The sequence below is a fragment of the Lethenteron reissneri genome, chromosome 34 (genome assembly GCF_015708825.2).
Source record: "Lethenteron reissneri isolate LAM-NWPU_2019-01 chromosome 34, ASM1570882v1, whole genome shotgun sequence".
Lineage (NCBI taxonomy): Eukaryota > Metazoa > Chordata > Hyperoartia > Petromyzontiformes > Petromyzontidae > Lethenteron > Lethenteron reissneri.
The window spans coordinates 15,279,428-15,302,141 of NC_083812.1; the positions used below are offsets into that span (position 1 = coordinate 15,279,428).

The 22,714-nt window shown below is 45.4% G+C and overlaps 1 protein-coding gene across 7 annotated transcripts in view; it reads left to right on the forward strand.

Annotated features, from left to right (window-relative positions):
* LOC133350734 (glutamate receptor ionotropic, delta-2-like) overlaps nucleotides 1-22,714 on the forward strand; it is a 211,307-nt gene that overhangs the window by 127,441 nt on the left and 61,152 nt on the right. For all 7 annotated transcript variants that reach the window (XR_009756103.1, XR_009756102.1, XM_061565416.1 and 4 more), the window contains exons 5-7: nucleotides 16,154-16,207; nucleotides 16,738-16,905; nucleotides 20,525-20,686. Coding sequence is in view for 5 of the 7 variants with exons in the window: in XM_061565416.1 (XP_061421400.1) it covers nucleotides 16,154-16,207; nucleotides 16,738-16,905; nucleotides 20,525-20,686 (384 nt within the window). In the remaining 2 variants the exon portion in view is untranslated. The remainder of the gene's footprint in view (nucleotides 1-16,153; nucleotides 16,208-16,737; nucleotides 16,906-20,524; nucleotides 20,687-22,714) is intronic.

The window sequence follows — 22,714 nt, forward strand, 5'->3', positions numbered from 1 at the left end:
CGTGTTGGCCCATCGCGTTGTGGCCGCGTCGTCGGGGTCGTCGGCCGTCGTGGGACACATTGACGGGGTTGAGGTACGCATCCTGGTCGACACCGGGGCATCGGCGACCATCATTTCCGAACTAATTTACAACATTTTACCTGTCCAGAGCCGTCCTTTACTGCCGGTTAACGTCCCATTCTATGCTGCTAACGGGGGCTCCCTTGGCATCATTGGACAGATTCGAGCGCAAATTTGTATCGGGGATATCAAATTGTCGGGCCCGATTTTTGTTTCCTCCTCGCTGGCGGTTCCGTGCCTGCTGGGGACGGACTTCTTGGGCAAAATGCCGATTCGTATTTTAATAGACCAGGGATGCATTGAGCTCCCGTCGGGACGGCGCATGGCTTTCCTGCCTTCACCTACTGCGACTCGGACGGCGTTCGTAACTATACCAGCGTCCGTCGTTAAAACGGTTCGTGTGCCGCCGGGAGCTCAAATGTTAGTGCCTCTAAGACTTCGTCGGCCCTTCGCTGAGGGCATTGGGGCCCAGGGAATCCTGTTAGGACCGTCTAGGGCCGGGGTTAGTGGACCGCATTTGATTCCGGCCCTGACCGTCGTGAGGGGGGACGGGGACCCTTTCATCGCGGTCCTCAATGTGGGATCGCAAACAGTGGTAGTTCCTCAAGGGACGGTTGCGAATCATGTCAGCACTGCTCCCCGGCCGCACCCACATTCGGACAGCGATGAAGGGTGGCTCGATGCGCTTTGTGCGGGATCGACGGACCTGTCAAATTCTGAACGCCAACAGCTTAGAGCGCTACTGCGGGAATTTTCCGACGTTATCAGTCGGAACAAATACGATTTGGGTTGCACTCCTCTGCTGCGTCACCATATTGACACGGGTGACAGCGCGCCAATACGCCAGAATCCGTTTCGGTTAAGTCCCGCCGAAAAGGACCATGTCAAATCGGCTATTGATGACATGTTAGCCGCCAACATTATTTCTCCCTCTACCAGCCCTTGGGGAGCGCCGATTGTCCTGGTTAAAAAGCAGGACGGCTCGTTGCGGTTTTGCGTTGATTTTCGGCGCCTTAACAAAATTTCGGTTGCCGACGCATACCCGCTCCCACGGATGGACGAATCGCTGGCCGCCTTGGCGGGAGCGCGATTCTTCTCCACGCTGGATTTACTTTCGGGATTCTGGCAGCTTCCTCTGGATGATGAATCGAAACCTAAAACTGCTTTCCGTACACCGCACGGCCTGTTCCAATTCAACCGGTTGCCGATGGGCTTACACTCAGCGCCGGCAACCTTCCAGCGTTTGATGGAATTGGTTTTGGCTGGATTGCAATGGGAGTCGTGCCTGATTTATTTGGATGACGTTATCGTCTTCGGTAAAACTTTTAACGAACATCTCCAGAGGTTGCGGGCGGTTTTCCTAAAGATGCGGGCTGCTAATTTGAAGTTCAAGCCCCAAAAATGTCATTTGTTGCGCGATTCCGTGCGTTATTTGGGCCACATCGTAGGGCGCTCGGGTATTGCTACCGATCCCGCCAAAACGCAGTGTGTCAGCTCCTGGCCGACTCCCACCTCGGTGGGAGAGGTCAGGAGTTTCATCGGCTTCGCGTCGTATTACTGACGGTTCGTCGCTGATTTTGCGACGATTGCCAAACCCCTACACGCCTTAACATCTAAAGGGGTTCGGTTCCACTGGGGTCAGGAGGAGGAGGCTGCTTTTTGCTCCCTTCGGGACGCCCTGGTAAAAGCTCCTCCCTTGATTTACCCCGATTTTTCGAAACCGTTTCTGCTCGACACCGATGCGAGCAACACGGGTATTGGGGGCGTGCTTTCCCAGGTGGTTGATGGCATGGAACGGGTGGTTGCGTACGGCAGTCAGGTGTTGTCTCCAGCGGAGCAAAGATATTGTGTCACCCGCAGGGAACTGTTGGCAATTGTCTATTTCATCCAACAGTATCGCCCATATCTGTACGGTCGGCATTTCACCGTCCGCACAGATCATGCGGCACTGCAGTACGCCCTGCGAGTTCAACAGCCATCGGGACAATTGTCCCGATGGTTGGAGATCCTCCAGGATTTTGATTTCGAAACCACCTACCGTAAGGGCGTTCGCCACACCAACGCGGACGCTCTGTCGCGCATGCCAACCACCTCCGAATGTGCATGCCTCCTGGGGTCGGGACGTTGCAAGCCAGCAGGGGACATGTCGGTTCCGGTCCTGGCGGCTGCCGCCGAAGACGAGACAGTTGTTCCAAATTCTATCGAACAACAGGGGAAAGATTCCCTGCTGGGTTTGCCCATTCAGGAATGGGGACGCCTCCAGATGGAGGATACCTCCCTCCTCGCGTTGCGTCGTCGCGCCGGGGAGGCGGGGCGGGGGTCGGGTGATGCCGACGCATGGGAAATGAATGCGGGGTTGCTGATGCATTGGGATGGAAAATCCCATCGACACCGGCTGGTGGTCCCTTCTGGGTTACGGGGTAGGGTGGTGTGGGCTGCTCATGAGCGCCTCCTCCACGTGGGTACCCAAAAGACCCTTGCCTTGCTCCAGCGTGATTTTTTTTGGCAAGGCATGACAAGGGATGTCACAGATCTGTTGGCTTCATGCCCTCGGTGTGCGCAGCGAAAACCACCAGCACGAGAGTCAAACCCGCCTTTGCAGTCTATCAGGGTCTCCAGAGTGAACGAACTTGTCGCGCTGGATATTCTGGGCCCATTCCCCTGCCACCCCTAGGGGAAATAGATATTTGTTAACCGGGGTCGAATACTTTACGCGCTGGCCTATGGCCTGGCCCCTGGCCAATCAGTCGGCAGCAGCCATCGTCGATGCCTTTGTCCAAGGTTATGTCATGGACAAAGGTGCTCCGGAGCGGCTGCTGACCGACCAGGGTAAAATTTTTTCCGGAAAACTCCTCCAACAGGTCTGTGAGCTCCTGGGAACGAAAAAAATTCGTACCTCCCCCTATCACCCGCAAACTGACGGGATGGTCGAGCGTCTGCATCGCACCATCTCGTCTATGTTGTCACAGCAGGTTTCGGACTCACAGACCGATTGGGACTTGCAAATTCAAGGGGTCCTGGCAGCATACAGATTGGCCCCCCATGCTGCGACGGGATTTTCACCCTTCTTCCTCATGTATGGCCGCGATCCTGACCCACCTGTTCGGGCGCAGCTGCAGATCCCCACGCCGCTGGGAAAAACTAAATTGGTTGACCATGTTAAATTCAACCTTGCTAAATTGACTGAGGCACGGGATGCTGCCATGCTAAATTCCGACCGGCGTCAGAAAGCAAATGAGCGCCTCAGACTGGGTCGCGCGCACGTGCTACAGTGGAAGCCGGGGGACAGGGCATGGCTGCACTGCCCCCAGGTACCACTCGCGACATCCTCTAAACTGGTGCGGCCGTGGCGGGGCCCTGTCGAGGTGGTCGAGGTTTTGCGGCCTCAGTGCGTTCGCATCAAATGGGGGAAGCGCCGGTGGTTTGTGCACCCCTCGAGACTGAAACCATTCGTTGCGGTGCGAGGCCCCACTCCACACACGCGTGGCCAAACATGTGGGGGGTCGGCCGACTCAAAGGGTCCGTCTCTGCTGCTCTCGCCTGACGTGTTGCCAGCTGTCCCGCCCACAGGTGCACCGGGAATGACGGGCTCACGCCCAACCACCCCTACCGGGGATGCCGAGGGTCTCGCGACTTCAAGCGCAGACTCACTTCAAAATGGACAGCTGCCACCGGATGGTCCGCCATCCGGGGTTGCCCCGTGTGACGGGCCTGCGGCAAGGACGCGCGCAAAAATGCGCAGACTCTTGTGATGCATTAAAAAAAAAAATTTTCTCACGTGTATGGTTGCTGTGTGCTGCGTCGGTGGGGTGCTCCTGCCACATTGTGTTGTGTTGTGTTGCGTGTGTGCTAGGGATTCCTTGCTAAAATTGTATATACGTTGCTCTTACGGAATTCGTATTTATTCAGGGGGGTGCGTCGGGTTATTTTCCATTCGGGGTTTGTTGGTTCTTGTTGTTGTTCTTTTCACGTTATGGTTAAAATTGTTTTTTTGAGGCACACGCGGGGGTCAAGGGGTTAATAAACCTTTATTGAAGTTGTTGTAACCGGGACGGCTGCGAGCTGTACAGGGGGGGGTGATGTAGGGCTGTTACAGAGGGGCTGTTTGTGTAGGGCTGTATGCATAGGATCAAACGGGTGAACAAACACAGTGGGCGGGGCTCCGTCAGTACACGGGGAGGTGCCCGCAACGACGTCCGCACCGGGCTGCCTGGGGGGGCTGCCCGGGGGGTTGTGATCCTCTGGGGGGTATAAAAGGGGATGAGCCGGAGAGCTCGAGGTTCATTCTTAGAGTAAAAGGGGGAAGACGGAAGATCGACTAGCTAGGCCCTGGACTCCCCTGGGACGCCGCCCTTGTCAGGGCCGCGCAGGACCGAGCCAGTGGCGTGGTCCCGTGAACCAGAGTTAGTACTCTGGGACTCCGGGTACCGTAGCCCGACTGACCAGTGTCAGGCCAGATAGCCTCCCCGTTAGTGGAGGACTAGGGATAGGTCAGGGGTAGCTAATAGAATATTCCCAGCTATCCGGGTGAGGGGGCCGATACACCCCTCTAGTATTGTATGTCCGCAGTGTGACTACTTGTACAAATAAACACGTGTGCCTTACAACGGTGTCCAAGCGTCCTCAACGGTACTTCAACTGTAAAGGAAGCCTGCACCCTGAGACGTAAACTTAATAAGGCAAACCGCAGTATTTTGCTGATGCAACAATGCTGATTGGGATGGCCTCCGTGACTTACCCTTGGCACACGACCTTTTTTGGAACAACTGTTTCATCAACATTTGCCACGGCTGTTACTGATGTTATACTGGTGGACATGACAAACTTCATCCCTAATTTTAGTGCTTTTGGAGAAAAAGTACTCTCTACCAACGACCATGTTTCAACAAAACTTCCAAGCAGCAGTCTATTGATGCCTCTCATCTCTTGGCAAATACAAAGATGAAAGGAACAATTCCTAACGTGTCACCGAGAAACTAAATCTGGACTTCTCAATTGCAAATGCAAGAAAATTTGTGGCATCCTCTCCGATCGGCTCTCTTCCTTTCTGGTCTCTTTCCAAAGCTGTTTTAAAACACATTCTGCATTTGCCACGAATAAATGATGGATTCGGGTCCTTATTGACACAAAAGACAAGGCCAATGTCTCTTGATAACAACAATTAAGTGCCACCTTCAGCAATTCCTTTTCAGCAGTCAGATTAAGCACCTTTGGATTCACGGTGCAATACGTACGATGGGTAGTCATCCAAACTTAACACGACTAGGTGCGTGTGGTCCAAGATGGTTATGCCAGATATTGTGCTTAACATGTGTGCTCCAGAACTTGCATTGGTTTTCTTTTTTGTAAGGCTCTGCAAGCTCGAAAATAACACCTCACTCTATACCAACAACTGGGAAATTATTTCAGGCCCTGCCAGTCCCAAAGGAAAAGGGGTGAAGAAGCAGAGGCAGAAGCGTGTTGTTGTGAGCCGTAGTGTATCGAGCGGGTGAGTGTTCGAGCGAGCAAGTGAGTTGTGGCTTGCAGTGTCGTGGTCGACGTCGGTCCGCTAGGCCAAGTCCTTAACATGTGTGGAGGAATCAAGCTCATGGCAACAGTAACCATGGTAATAGCAATAGAAGAAGGACAAGAAGATGACTTACTGATTCTTCCCAGTGAACAGAGTGAAACGGTGAGTGCTGGTTCACCAGTCACTCTGACCGCTTTACGTGTCATAATATCAGTGAGGTAGTAACTGGGTGCTGCCCATACTCGTTTTTCTTTTGGGGTTAGATGGCGTGAATATAAATGCGTCGTTAAACCCGCCAACCACCCGACACAGCCAATTAGTAAGGTTTGTCACCTAAACAGAACGTGGCCAATTCGTTACTAAATGAGCACACCGGTTGTGTGTTGGAGAGTACATTAACAACAATTCGAGGACGACGTTTAGCCAGCAATTACAAGCAGCCTTATCAGGCGACAGCCAGAATTGGGGAGAATTTCTCCTGTCATATCTGCACCCCAGATGTGATCAAAGCAGGATTCCAACTTTTACTTATTTCATGATAATTGTAGCAGCAAGAGTTGAAGAGCCTTTGGTACGGAAAAAAAACAAGCATCTCTGATACCTCCTCAGCCAGATTAGTAATATAGGCATTCCACGGCAGCTCAGATGAGATTGTTGTGCCGAGCAGATTAATGCTTTTATCATGGATAACAATGTCATTGTTAAATATGATGGGAAGAGATGTGCAATTGCCAGTCTCACATGCTATTATTATTATTGGCTGTGGCTTTTTTAAAATTAAGGTGACGAAAGGTTTTGTCACCTCCATCAAGAATGGTTTTCAAATCGGTGGCAATTTATAGTGAAGCATCTGCACTGCTCCACTTTTAAATCCCCTCCAATTGTATATTTCCCCCCAAGTTCTTATGGTATAACCTTCCCCGATTAAAGAAACGTGTTATCTCTTATCTATTGCCGGTCGCTTGATATGTTGAGCCTTTTGCACCGGTGCTCAATAACCGTGTTTACAGGGAAATGTCATTAAAGTACCATGACTGAAGAGATGCTGCCATTACGTGAGGTTCAGCGCTCTCGACTTACAAAACAGAGCTCGCCGCTTTGACCTCCTGGCGGTGGGAACGACTGGCAAGTTTATGAACACTCCCACCCACTGCCTCTCGCCGCCCAGCAGTATAAATGGGTACACCGCAGCCAATCTATCAGCAGGTCATCTGTGATGGGGTCAAGTGTGCCTCCTCCCACCTTTTTCAAGACACTTGGCAAGTTTCGGAAGAGTAGGCCAACATACCATGTAGAGGTGCTCTATGAGACGCTACCTCTATTGGATGTGCTTCCACTGGTGGCGGCGTTTATTCAAAGCAGTTGCAGGGTTGCACTTTTACCCTGGACCTTAACTCGGTGTCAGGCGGTGGTGGTGCCCGGCTGTGGAGGCGAGGGTTGTTGGATCACGCAAATGTTGCCAAACTCCATTGCCGTGGGCGTCCAGGACATGCAATACCTTCGTTTGCCAAAATGCAGTAGAGCAAATTTGTAGTCTACCTCTTCTATCTGTTCGTGATAGAATGTTTGCCCCCCTTGCACACATTGGTTTTCTCCGGGTGCTCCGGTTTCCTGCCACGTGTAAACACTCTAAACTATCTTTTTTAATTTTACCAGGTAAGGCCCACTGAGCTATAGAGCTCTTTTTTCAGAAGCGACCTGGCCACAAATGATAGCTTAACAAAGTGGCTTATCATGTGAACATTTTTAGCAGCCATATATTCTAAATGCATGTTTCTAAATGTGGAGGGAACAACCAGAGGATCCGGAGAAACATCCACGCGACCACGGGGAGAGACATGCAAACTCCAAATATACAGGTGTCAGGGTTGGGATCGAACCCACAACCTCATATATACCATGCGAGGGAGTTAACATCTCACCACCGTGGCGCCCGTCACTCATAAATTGGCTGAAAACATCTCCATATGTAGAACACCACAGAGCTTGGGCAATGATTATCGCTGGCTCACTGCCTGGTTGCTGCCTCACTGCTCGTCTGTGGCTTCTCGTGCTTGGGAGTCGTCCTCTCCCTTGCAGATTGAGCGAATGCCGTGCGGCGCATGACGAGTGAAATTATTATTCGTGTCGATCTCACACCAGTCTCCAGCGTTGAATTCAGTGCTGAATATCGGTCACCATGTGCAGCTATCACAGTCGGCAGCGCTTTCTCCATCAACACAATCCGCATCTGTAGTAGACTTTGTGACTGAGTGGAGCCCCCAAGTGACTCTACCACTGGCATGGGTTAACTAGTAGGCCATTCCTTTATAAATGTTTCATTGATGGGAATTTCCACGACGATACAAAATCACACAAAGCGACTTGGAGGGCGTTCTGTGCTGGTTCCCACTAAAGACCCTGGCAAGTATTAATGCCGCTGCTGTTTGCGTTATTTTAGTTTTAAATTAATTTGCAGCCAAGAGTTAATTAAGTGAACACGTGATCAAAGGGATGCTGATGCCAGTGGCTTGCTGCACGAGCAGCCTGTAAGTGTAGAGCCTGTGATGATCTGTGAGTCTCTACATTTCTTATACTCATAACGCAATGTGCTTTCTGCGAAGTGAACACACGCACAATGTCATACAAACAATCGTAAAAAATAATATCCCCCGTGTTAAAGTGTTTCTTTTTTTGACCACTTAACTTTAACGTTCATTATTCTGAAGGAGGAACAAAACAGGATATTCAAACCCACCTTATGAGTGCACATTTTGGGTGACCGTTGGTCAAGTTCTCTCGGAAAGAGTCCAGAAGGTGGTGATAATGAAATAAGACTGATGTACGGGTGGCTTCAGTGACATCAGTGTGTCGCTAACTAAGGTTGGATTTTTTATTTTTAATGACAAAGTGCACAGGTGGTGTATTTTGTACTTAATGTATTTGTTTCTGTCCAATGCCGTGCACTGTGCTCACTGTTGACTTGTGCGAGCACATACCGACGATAACAGGGCTGTCAAAAAATTAACCCGTAAAAACAAAGTTTTTCACTATAAATCCTTTATATGCGTGGCGGCTAGAGTCCTCTCGTCCTCTGGCTTGAGATGGCTGCCACCTATGGGTCAGATGATTGTCTGCCAGCATTAAGCAATTGGTAATTAAATATTACAATTTTTTTTCCCTAAACAGTGTAAAATTTTTGAATTTTTTTTCACGAAAATTAATTGTCACGCACAACGAGTCTGTGTGGAAAATGTCAGCTCGATTGGATCACGGGAAGTGGGTTAAAAAACGACCGAAAGATTTTCACGGTCGTAAGCAAGCAAGCAAGCACGCAAGCACGCAAGCAAGCAAGCGAACTTAGTATAAAGGATTTAACAAGTATAACCCGTAAAAACTAAGTTTTTCACTATAAATCCTTTATATGCGTGGCGGATAGAATCCTCTCGTCTTCTGGCTTGAGATGGCTGCCACCTATGGGGCAGATGATTGCATGGCAGCATTAAGCAATTTGTAATTAAATTAAAAAAAATTGTCCTAAAAAGTGTAAAATTTTGGAAAAAAATTTTGACGAACATTAATTGTCATGCACAACGAGTCTGTGTGGAAAATGTCAGCTCGATTGGATCACGGGAAGTGGGTTAAAAAACGACCGAAAGATTTGCACGGTCGTAAGCAAGCAAGCAAGCACGCAAGCACGCAAGCAAGCGAACTTAATATAAAGGATTTAAAAAGGGCTGGAACTATGATGATCAAAATTCAAATTCGGTGGTCGCGAAGAGCCATTATTTTACACTTTTAAACGGTGACTCAACGTTTTCGATTCGAGATCCATTTGTGTTGCTGCTGCTGCTGCAAATAAACGCTAAATCCTGAGATGGTGCCGTTTAATCGTCTCCATGGTGACACGCTGGAGCGAATTGCCCCAGAAAATGACTTCCCCCTAAGCCTGGGCGTGTGAATGCGTGGCATTATTGGTTGGCAGAAGTTAATCATGCAGAAGGAAAAAAAACTGTAATACAAAATCATGTTTCAAAAAGTCTGCTAAGCAGGAATATAAATAAATTACATTTTAAACTGATTTCAACATTCTGAGTCTGCAAATTGGAAAGGGCGGGCATGCTGAGGTTTGTAAGGCCATTACTTCGATGCTGTGTTAACTTCTTAATAACGGGTGATAAATCACACTCCGTGAATTGTAAATAATAGATAAGCAAGCCTACGTCTTAACTGGTACAGCGTGGAGGAGAGCTCCACTGGTTGCTGCGACGATGCGCTAATCCGTTATAGCGCCGGGCTCTTCGGGTTAATGCAGATGGCAAGAGAAATGAGCGTGATGGAGAGGGCGCTCAGTGGCCTGGAAAACGGGAGACCGATCTACATTATATATAGCGTTTGGTTTTCCATCGCCTCGTTTGATAATGTTCCCTTCACACAAATCACGTCGAAGCTTCCATAATTTCTCACCTTTGGGGCGCAGAGGTAGTGCCCGCATATTGTATACATCGGTCACACTATCAAATAAGCCCTGCCCCCGATGAACAGGCATGCGCATTGCATAGGTCTACATTTGCATTATCCGGACAGAGACGAGCGGGCCGGTGTTTTTGCGCGTGAATGTTTGTCATGGGAATGACTCGCTTCTACTTGCCCTTTGGGCATTATTGCCTCTCTTACCGTCATCCCGTGCAGTTTAGTTTCATTGTTTGTGCAGGTGAGGAGGAAGGATAGGAGCCGCTGGGGGAGAGAGATTTCCAAAAGATTTAGCTCGGGCCAATAACCTGCCACGAGTCTCCACAATTAAAGTGAACCCCGATAGATAAATAAAAACGGCCGAGTGTGAATTTAAAGGGGTTGTGCATGGATTCGGGTGTTGCCGAGGTGGATGGAGCGCCAGCAATTCTCTGATCTTGCCCAGCGTGCGTTTGGTGACTGCGTTATGCTATCGTTTGCTTGATTACATATCCCTTTGAAAGTATATGTTCTGGGTTTGATGATGAATGTATGGATAGAGTCTATGGGTACGTTTTTGCGCGTGAAAAATACAAATATCGTGATATTCAAGTGGTTCACTATTCGAATGTGTGGTAATTCTTTTAAATTGGCAGTTAAAATGAAAGTGGCTGCTGATATATTATTGAAAGTGTTTTTCTTACATGTTTCCCAATATTTTAACGTTTTGTCACTGCGCTTGTGACAAAATTCGTATTGTCCATGCATATGGATGCGTACGTTTGTGAGTTTGATTATACATTTTTTGTTAAAATCCACCCTTATCACTCGATGAAAAGTTTAATATTTGTTTCGCCTAATTTTACATCGTCTTGTACTATGCAGACATGAGGAATGACAAAGATCATGACAGATGTGGAGAGAGAAAACATACAATTTATATGCTCCCTCCAATCAAATTGAACACATTAAACAAAGATTACGTGATTAAGACATAACAATAACACATCTGGCGCCTAATCTATGTAAATTACGTGCATATGCTTTCGTATTGCTAAGTATGCATTGGAGAATGCCCTGCATTACCTTCCCCTCATTACAAAAATGCTGTGTTTAAACACACGAACATGTCATTTTGTATTCTACCGCGTTCGTTTCAGCGTTGCTTGTCGTGAAATATTTTGGCCATGCTCAGAATAGCTTAGCATCGATCACGATTCGCAGTGGAACAACGTCCACACGTCAGGTTTGAATGATTCGTCTTCTTGCTCGCGAATGAGTCGTGGCACCGGATTTAGAGCAAAGCCGTGCTACGAATTCGCCCGCGTGAGTTCAAATTCTCGACTGTGGTTAACGTCCGCAGGTGCCGAGTGACATTCAAAACCAATTCTGGCCCTCCTCTCTGCACTCATCCAACTCATGGACAAGCCATGCACTCACCAGCGTGATAAACTAATGGGCAAACAATCCTAATGAGCGAAATTCATGGGGGGGGGGGGGGGGGCTTCATCTGTCAGTGGATTGACAAAGAGCTGATCGTGATTGTTATAGTACCCTTGCACACATTCCCATCAAGGACATTGCGATACTTTCTAGCCCAAGTCAGATGCCTCTTCACCAATAGGCCTGCCCCCTCCTCCTCGGGGATGTTTCGCCTGAACTGTATATAACTTAAAACGCTTGAAATAGGGGAATGGGTACCATCAATTCTATGTTTTATCACCCCATGGCAGATAATCAATAGTGTAAGCTGTGATATGTTAAGGCCGGCGTCATAAAACTAAATGGAAAAGAGGCTAGAGGGATAAACACGCAAAGCTAAAAATGGAGCATCCCAATAAATCATGATTGCGTTTACAAAAAAAAGATACTAATGCTAAATAATACGTAGTCACTGCAGCAAAGGTTGCAACACGATTACAAGTTTTAGTCGGTGTAAAAACGAGTCAAACCTACTATTCTGAACAAGTAGCATTGCCAAGATTGTTTGACTATCATATATTTGTTTAAATTTTAAGGCAGTGTTGATGATGATGACGCTTGATGATGAAATATTTCCAGCTCATGCTGGTCTAGTGCAGCGAGGAACGTCTAATGTGCTCTTTGGACCTGAAACTGATCGCGTATGGATCCTGTAGCCTGGCATATTTATTTGCAGTACATTAAACACGTTTATGTGATTCTGTTGACTTGCAGGCTTTATTATTAAATATCGCGCCTGTAAAATGTTATTAGTAATGCCACTAAAAGTCGTGCTTTTTAAGATCGTAAGAAATTTACATTTTTAGAGCATTTTTAGGTTTAATTTTAAATTGTTCCTTGGCTTTTTGTATTCATTTCCAGATAATATACAATTCACTGTTGTATATACTGAGCCGCTACATTGTTTTAAGTTGTAGACTAATTAGGATCTAGTTTGAATATAAAATGTTTCGAAAATTGTCACCATAATCAAAAACATTACATCACAGTCGATAGATTTATACCAACGTTTACGTGGTCATGATTAAGAACGACGATGCACAATTGTTTATTACAAATGTAAAACTATGGCTTTTATTAGGAGGTAAAACTGATTGCTAATGTGCATATTAACCCATTTACTTTGGGTTTGGAGTTTATTTGATCTCAGAATGTTTACATGTTTGCACATACACAGTTTAATACTCGCATTTTCGTAAGTGGCAACCCATAAAATATTGTTGCTCAATCTGACAACATCCAGTGTTACATAACCACAATATATATGAAGATTGCCACTTCCATTTAAGTTTTTCAATTTGAAGATAGCATTATAATGATACACTACTCAAGACTAACTTTGCAAAAATAAATCTGCCTCTGGCTCCTTCATTTTACTAATGGTTTTAAACAGCTTCAATCATTCTGGCTTGTATCAAGCAACTGAGCTGTCATTCATACGATGTTGACTTTCAGTGCTTTCCTGACTTTTTTTTATTCCTTCCCAATTGTGTAAATCCTTCTTTCTCTCTCTCCGTGCCCGTGTATCCATCCCTTCCTATGCCGTTTCCCCATCTCACCACCCATCCCTCATAAAAGCACGAGCTCTAATGTTTCCACCTGCCTTTGCAATGCGTTGCGGGATTACTCATTAGCATGTTTGAACCCACTCCTGGAGCTATTATGCAGCATATCAGCATTTCATATGGCTGAAAATCCTCAGATCCACTCACTCTTTTCTTTCCTCATATCCAGCCAAACCTGTGTCTTGCTATTCCCGAATATTTAACAGTGACAATTATCAAGTTACGTTGAGCTCTCTTTCCAATTACTATGATTTTTCGCCTTATTCCATTGTTTGCATCATTGTCCAATGGATTTCTAAAAATATCGCATGTGTTTAACAGTTTACGTAAAATTACATTCTGCATACAATTTTGTGTATTTGTTTACGTTTATTTGGGGTTATTAGGGTATATATATAGTTTACAAATTGAAGCAAATCCAAAGAAACTACTGAATTGAGTTTGCTTTTTAAATCCAGTATTAAGTGTCAGCATTGATTTTTTTCTCCTATTCTGTTCCTTCAACCTAAATCTATGGTGTTGAACAATGTATTATTATATTGGACTTTAGTCCGCTAAAATATCTGATTGATATTTGCTTTAAGAATATTGATTTTTCAATGAGTTGTGACCATACTGTGAAAACATTTCTGCAATTTAATACGACTGCATTCCCACGCGGGATTGGTCGCATACAGTGTTGTTTTGCCAAAACAACAACAATTTCAATGCATTTAGTGTCGAAATTCAACCGCATCTCATCACACTTTACGAAAGTGAGGGACAACATTCGAAGGTGAAAGTAGAAGGGCAGGAGGGGGAAGTTGAGGGTAGGGAGAGGAGAGAGAGAGCAGCACCAATGCCACAACTTTGGGCCAACAAGGGCAAGTACAGAGACGGTCACCACATCGCGCACTTTCGGGTGCACTTCTGGAACGCTCTTCCTCCCGATATTAGGAAACCACTGGAGCTATGCACTTTTAATTCTAGATATAATTTTTTTTCGTGTGTTTAGTTTATTGTCCTTCTCTCGCACCTCCGATTAGCACGGTTGGCTATGTACGGTGCAAAGGAAGTTCAATATACATACATATAAATACGGAGGCGTGAAGCAATCGGGGCCCAGTGAGTTCTCGGGCAGTCCCAGATGAGTCGGAACCTATCACCAACGAGTTACGGGGCCAGCCAAAGCAGCACCAACGAGTCCCAGCATAGGCTCGAGAAGGCTGGGACTCATCACCGAAGAAGTCTAGGGGCAGCCAGGGCAGTATCAACGAGCCTCAGGGCAGCTTCACGGGCAAATGGAGTTTGGGAAACAGAAGGGATGCAAGAGGGAGGAGTCAGCGTGAGGGTTAGGCCAAGCGATGGGCAGGAACAAACCCGTACGAGGTCAAGGAGAAACATACAAAGTAGAGTGGCAGGGAGGCAGAGAGTTTTTAGGCCTGGGCAAAGGTTGGGTTGGGCAGCAGCAACATCACCACTGCACGGCGACCTTTAAACCAAGAGGAAGTTGGAGCACCATGCTAAATATGAAAAGCCACCTAATAATGATAGTGTTATCAATTTAGCCACACATTACGTAGCATTAACATCGCGCTTGCTGAAAGTCAATGTTGTAGTCCAGTCGTCTCGGTGGGCGCAAGATTGAAGATCAATTTTTTTTATTACATTTTTACATACATTATTATGAAAATCCCACACTTCCATCTGCGATCTGTATGCACATCTAACAAAGTGACTGTAAAATTACGCTGGAAAAAAAATGCTTCCAAATGGAAGAGCATCGGGCTATTATGCTTCTCAAAGTCCCGATTGACGGTTCTTAATATCCTGCCATATGCTTTTGCTCGAAAAATAAAAATCAGTGGTCGGGTAGGTCAACGCAAATTGCCTGTCGTTTTACCTTTCGAGAGTCGTGGCCACGGTCCGTGCCGCTCGCGAGGGGCACTGCTGCCTTGCTGCAGCCTCGCGCTGGCTGGCCCGCTCCTCGTGCCACCCGTGGGTAGGGGGGGGGGGTGTGATCAGTGCCGGATTATCGCAGTAGCAAAAGTAACTACAGTACATATGCTACGGGCCCCGCACTTTCAACGGCCCCGTGCTCAATACTTTCAAGCTATCAATTCCCGTTCAGTGATTCTGCACTTGCTCTATTACTATAGTACTATACTGCCTTCAACTTTTATGAACGGCAAGGTGTTTAAGGTGAGCGATTTGTCGTAATATCTGGCTGTATATCAAATGAAAAGAATGTAATTACTTTACTATCCAAGTAAAAATGTCTGTTTAATTTGTAGGTGTTTTTTTTATTTAGGGCCCCTTCATAACATATGCTACAGGCCCCGCACTATCTTAATCCGGCACTATGTGTGATGGGAGGCACACGGGGGCGGCGGGTTTAGATGCTCTGACAAGAGAGTTCTCAACATCTGCTCCGGGAATTCGGTGTCTTTTGCAATTTTTACCAGTGCACAGAGAGAAAAAAGAATGAGGTTGGGCGCAAGTGCGCATGCAAGCTGGGTGTTTTGCAAGGGGCTATTTTGCTCGCTGGTCAAACATGATTTTGGCTTCGAAGGAGGAAAAAAAGTCTGGTGCTCATATATACTTAAAAAAAAATCTGATCATAAAAGTCTCCACTGTTTTATAGTTGTTAAATGTGGCTTCTTTTAAAACCGTACATTTTATATACAATCTTTTTAATTGCAGCTCATACATTGCAGTTTAATAAATGCCTCTAGCTTTTTTCACAACTTAAATTTATAACTTCTTTAAACTTATGAGTACAATTAAAGTTTTAGTTTTATAAAGTTGCAAATATCATACAATTTTGAAATGCTGCAGTGATGTCATATTTAACACACTGGACTCACTATTTATATTATCTCCCGGTGAGGCAGCTGATAACAGGCTGCAAATCCCTGGCGTGAGCAAGCAAGCAATTTCAGGGCTGCACCTTCATCTGTCACTGTAACGTATTCAAGCAGGCTTCTTATATCTGTACTCAAATACTCCCAATTGACTTTGTAACCTGGAAAACCATTGACGTCAAGTTGCCTGTGGAAACCGCCATTGTTAATGCAAGTATTTTTTTCCTGCCTTTGCCAGACTTGTCTGTCTGTTTTTTTTGCAGGCTATTGAAGCCAACCTGGCTGCAATGGACAGCCACTGGATATTTGTTAATGAGGTAAGGTGACCTTTGTTAATTCGTTTTGGTGGCTTTTGCCATATTAATAAGTGGCTTGTCGCATTAAAATGCAAGCTTTGTCGTGAGAAAATCAAGCAATTTTGGGTTTCCGATACTTCGTTGACAATGGTGCATCATCACAGTAAAAAAATACACGGAGGTAAAGAAGGACCATTTTGTGCTATGTAAAAGGGCCATTGACCAAAACCTCGCCCATTATATATATTTCACTTTAAGACAGTGTCAGTGATGAATTTGTTTGGTTCAGATATGAATGTTAAAGAAAAATATATAGTTACGCTGTTATACATCTTAAGGTAACCACGATGAAAACGTCATCGCATTGCTTTTGTTCAGCACCGTGACTTTGAAAGTTCCTCTGGTCAGTGCCAGGATGATATTAATGATGCAGCGGATTCCCCAAGTGGGCCTAAATGGAGTGTTAACAATAAACACAATCGGTGCGTGGGTCGGACAGGTCACGCGAGCCATCTGTCGGGTGTCCGTGACATCTGCTCCCCTCCCTGCAGGAGATCAACGACGCCGAGATCCAGGAGCTGGCCAGCACGGCCATCGGGAGGCTCACCGTCATCCGGCAGAGCTTCCCGGTCGCGCGCAACGCCAGCCAGCGCTGCATACGCAACAACCACCGCATCTCAGAGTCCCTGTGTGGCACGGGCGACGCCAAGTCCCTCGAGGTGCGAGGCGATCGACGGCGCGCCGGCGCGGCGAGCTCTTCCCACGTCAGCCCCACGGGCATGGGGCAGCTCCCGGCTATCTCAAAAGCCCTTGATTTGCGACTCTGCCAGACGTCGACAAATTTGAGGTTACTGCTGAAAATGAGGTGGGGGGGGGGGGGGGAATCGCCCGATATTTTGGAGCACTGATTTTGCTCTGATTCCGGGCATCGGTCATCCAATTTGTGCAGCCTCAAAACCGCGCACCTAATGGCATTTTGTGCACCCTGTGAAGAAACCCTGATGACCCCCATTGACAGCAGGGCCGAGGGAGCTGGGTCGGTATTGATAGGGTTTGTTAGTATAATAATTGATGCTGTCCTTTAGAGGCTTGTTATAGCGTCATTGTCGGCGACAATGACACTCTGGGGCTGAGTCAAGTGAGCATTTGTAATCCTGTAGTTCACCTTAACAGAGCATCTTAAGAATACAAGAATACAGGTAGATAATGTATCATTTGTATTATTGACACAGTTACGTATCTATTCTAATCAACAATCATTTGTTATTATTATGATTCTTGTCTCGAGCCTTTTTGTAGAGAGTCCTGCTCAGTAATTGATCTTGCACTCACCAATCAAAAAAAATCACCGATGTCAAGTCAATTTACTTTTGGTTAATACGTGGCGCCTGTATGCCATAAATCTGCCACCCAAAGCGCCATCACATAAATTTTCGTATTTTTCATTATACAATTTGTGTTCTCATATCATATTGTAACGTGCTAAGTCGCAGTTGTTGTTTTTTCTCCAGAATATATAGTTCAGTGCAAACAATTTTTTTTTCATTTGTTCGTCATCACACACCTCCAAATAGCACGGTAGTCTACGTACGGTGTGTAAGAAGTTCAACATACATAAACTCTGCCCTTCCCTCCACCAATCCAGCCCACTCTATCCCCTTTAAAGCATCAAGCGGATTTTGAACATAAGCAATTCATCAACCGTCTCGGCAGTGCTGCCAAAGCCACGAGTTCCTCCGGGGGCCGTGCCCATTAAACATTTTGTCATTTTTTATTTAGCTGGCCTCTCTTTGAGGTGGTGCACACGTGAGGCCAGTTTGACCTATCTGACGGCGCGACAACACAGCGGAGGAAGAGAGGCTTCGGAGTCCCCACGGAATCCGTATTTATGCCCTGCTGAGAATGATTTTAAGAGTCGGTACAATTGGAAACAATATGGCTAATACAGAGGAGGGTGCTGGAAGATCAAAATGGTCAGATGTCACCATCACCACCATCATTACTATTTATATATTAATAATAAGAGAGTAGTTTAACAAATCATTGGTGAGCATCTCAGTGAAAATAAACTGAACTAAACGTTGTATGTCTCCAGGTGAGGCCCACTGAGCTATATCACTCTTTTTCAGAAGCGAACTGGCCACAAATGATAGCTCAATGAAGTGGCTTATCATGTGGACATTTATAGCAGCCAAGTACTCTAAATTCATGTTTCTGAAAAACTGGAGGACCCAGAGAAAATGTTATGCAACCACAGGGAGAATATGCAAACTCCAAATATACAGGTGTCAGGATTGGGATGGAAGCCACGACCTGCTGCATATCAGAGGAGGTAGTTAACATCTCGCCAGTGCCTCTCTCACTGATGAAGATGATGTAAGCGTATTTACAAAAATAGCTTGGAACAAAACGTATTGGAGATTAACTTGTGGAAAATGTGGTACACGTGGCTGCTGTCATTCTATGGCGGCAGCGTCATCTCGAGCGTTTTGAAAGATGTTGTCTTAGATATTCCTCAAGTTTCCCGAAGGAATATCATGCTGGGGTATTTTTTGTCTTTCTGGTTTGGTAAAGATCACAGCAAAAACAATGAATGTTCCATAAAAAAACAAGTTGTGATAATGCAGTCAGCATGAATACGATTGGAGAATGCAGTTAAATAATTAAACACAACGAGTGGGTTGTGAGGCACTTTTAAGAGTGTGAGTTCACGAAACTTTTAATTAAAGGAATGGATTTGGTTGAACTGATGTCAAATGACTGTGCAAGAGAGGTGATTTTCTAGAAAAAAGCTTACATTTTTGCTCGATAATTTTCACTATTCTTCCTCAGCTCATCCGAAGTGCACTAATTTTCACTCGATTCAGTAGTCAAAATTCAACCATTACCGCCGTGCGAAGATTGCACTGCGATTGAGAGCACTCGGTGGAAGCACTGCAGCCAAAATTCATCTTCCTATTCTTGGTTCTTTCGGTAATCTTTCTCTTCATATACCATAAGACATATGAAGCACTGTACAGTATCTCTTATCACTCTCCGGTCAATGAATTTCCCTGAAACCCAAATACTGCGGAGGAGCATTGCCAACCTTTATGTTGTTATCAGTAAGTAACATGCTATCCACACATTGCAGCGATCCAATATAAAAAATTGCCCCGTTTCTTTTATGTTCCACACCGATATGTTTATCACGGCAGAATATATCTCAATCATATCTCTTTTTCCCCCTCCCTTTGTCTACGTTCCCACGAATGTCCTTTTCTTTTTTTAAATATATATAAACTTTTTTTTAAAGCGTTTATTCGTCTCTTGAGTGGCTTCATGAAGTTGTGGCACATCTCCGATGGCTTATGTTGATTTCCTCTCCGAGCAAAATATTGCCAGAATTTCATCAGCAAAAATGGCTGTTAAATCTGAGGAAAGTCAACTGCGGTTTTAATATTTCGTATTCATAATTCGTTAGGCTCGTCGATAAAGTAAACGTTTTCTGAAGTTGCACGGTCACAGATCTGAAAATAATTTAGATTCATGTCACTAAACATTATACAATATAATTGTAATGTTTCGTATCCTATCGGGTGAATGTAAACTGTGTAATCAGGAATAGAAATCTGTCCAGAATTTCTGGCGGTTAGAAGACTACAGGATACTTGAGACTTAGAGGGTGGGAAATCTGTAGATAGAGTGTGTCAATAATTGCAGCAAGCCTAGCTTTGATGATGTGTTTATAATCCACGAGGCAGGGTGGTATTTTGTTATCATCAATCAAAGGACCTAAAAAACTAAATGCAGAGGATTTCGGGCCCCCTATGAATTGCCAGAGTGTGTGTTTGTGTACGTCTGGTTTATATAAATTGACAGAGTGTACGTCTGGTTTATATGTGCCGTCGTGCTTGTGTGATACATGTTGCATATTAAGCAATTCATCATACACTGTTTTTTATTAAACATTTTCTGGCACGGACACTAGACGCAGAAGGTACTGTCATTATATGCGATAGCCTGAAAGGGTAGAGAGATTAAGATCATTAAGCACCATTACATACACTACGCAAGTGAAATCCGCCAAATGCGAGGTGTATGACATTAACTTTGATTTTCATATAAATATAAATTATGCCATCCCTTCCTTTTTTCATATTATCCAGCCACAGTGGGTTTTATCGTGTTAACCCGCTTATCTGTATTCTCCCGAGTGTCTCTCGAGCGGCATTACCAGTCGGCCTGCGAGCGCATGAGTGTGCAAACCGACGCCATTGACATTGCACGCACACCGGTCCACCAACATCCGCTCTGTCTCCCCCTGTTGTGCGCGCGGAATGCGCGGAATGCGTGCAGGTGTCGAGCCGCTACGTGTACGACAGCGTGCTGCTGCTCGCCAACGCCTTCCACCGCAAGTTGGAGGACCGCAAGTGGCACAGCATGGCCAGCCTGAGCTGCCTGCGCAAGAGCTCCAAGCCGTGGAACGGAGGCCGATCGATGCTGGACACCATACGCAAGGTGCGATCTGCGTCGGCATGTGGCCTTCCCCCGCAGGGCTGGCGAGATGTGAACTACCTCGCCTGGTATGCAGGAGGTCGTGGGTTCCATCCCGACCCTGACGCCTGCTGTATATTTGGAGTTTGCATGTTCTCGCCGTGGTCGCGTGTTTTTTGTATTTATTCCAGGCCTTCCGGTTTTTCCCTCCACATTTAGATTCACGCGTTTAGAGTATTTGGCCACGACAAATTTCCACGTGATGATAAGCCACTTCGTTGAGCTATCATTTGTGGCCAGGTCGCTTCTGAAAAAAGAGTTATATAGCTCAGTGGGCCTTACCTGGTAAAATTTAAATAGTTGAGTTCATTGCTTCATTCTGGCCGGAGAAATATCAAAATCAACGACGACGACTCACTTTTGTAATGCGCCCGCCCGTACCTTAACAAACGTGTGAAAGCACAGAAGCAGAAAAGGAGCAGACGGGAGGGGAATGAGATCGACCGAGAAAAGGGATGGAGGGAAAAGAAGCAATTCATGGGGTCTGAACGCTACGGATGAAAAGGAAAGTCTGAAGGAGAGACTTGAAAACAGGGAGAGGGGACCAAGCGGAGTTGACTGCGGAGGCAGTCACACATGTAGGTCCGACAATAATTTTGGAACTTCACAACGATCCTTTGAATACATATATATTTTAATCTTAATTTAAAGCTTTCGTGACTGCAGGAATCCATTCTCTTTAGTTCTTTCGGTAAAGTCCCGTAGGTAGAAAAATAATAAATCACGACGTTTCGATCGCCACACAAGCAACCGTCTTCAGGTTGCTTGTGATCTATTATTTTTTCTACCTACGTGACTTTACCGAAATAACTAAAGAGTACATTTATATTTTCTTTACATAAACTTGGTCATAGAATTTAAAGAATATCAGGTACAGCAGAATAGTATTATGGGTAGGTGTACTTCTTACTCTCGTGGTAGTGCCTTACATCGACAAACCCGACTCCAAGCCAGCTGACCTGTGTTTAGGAAACAATTGAATGAGGAATTAATCTGCGCTTACCTAGCGAGGAGCGTCTCACCGCGAGACATTAAACTATTTAAAACTATTTTATTTTATTTTACTAGGTAACGCCCACTGAGCTCCATAGCTCTTTTTCAGAAGCGGCATGGTCACAAATTATAGCTCAACGAATCGGCTTATGATGGGGACATTTATAACAGCCAAATACTGGAAGCCCACGTTTCTAAATGTGGAGGGTGAAACCAAAGGACCTAGAAAAAAATGCCACCACCACGGGAAGAACATGCGAACTCCAAATATACAGATGTCAGGGTCAGGATCGAACCCACAATCTCCTGCATACCAGGCAAGGTAGTGAACATCTCGCTACCGCGGCACCCCATCGTGGATTCATCTGGCAGTGTAATTGTTATAAGGCAAAGAGAGAGAGAGAAACAAACGTAAGTGTTCGTCATGTTCGTCATTGTTTAATTAAAAAAAATAATTTGTGCAGGTATTCTAAGTGACAAAATAATTAAAAAGTTGTACTGTTGAAAAAAATGTTGGCTCAAAAACTAGGAATGTTTGACACTATCATTTGAATTATTAAACAATTTTGTGAATAAGATAGTGTTTGCTTTCAATTTGTTGGATTAATTGGAGAAATCATACTTTTTTTCATTTAGCAAAAAAAACAAGTTTATATTACATTAATATATATTTTAATTAATTAACCAAAATACTTTAGCAATCGTGATCTAATGTGACAGCCTTGCTTGCTGCTGACATGAACCAGATAATATACCAGCTTATACTACAGCTGAGAGCACGGGCTATTCCAATAAGTTATTGAAATTACATGGTTGTTAAGGGATATATAAAGTATGTCTATATTTTAATTTATCATGCATTAGTATCATAATTAAATTATCTGTCGAATGGTAAGTCTTTGGCTCAAACTTCCCTCCATCATGTCCAATGTTGACCTTCCTTAATTTCATTGTGTGGAAAGTATGATCATGTGGCGGGATTAATAAGACGATATATAT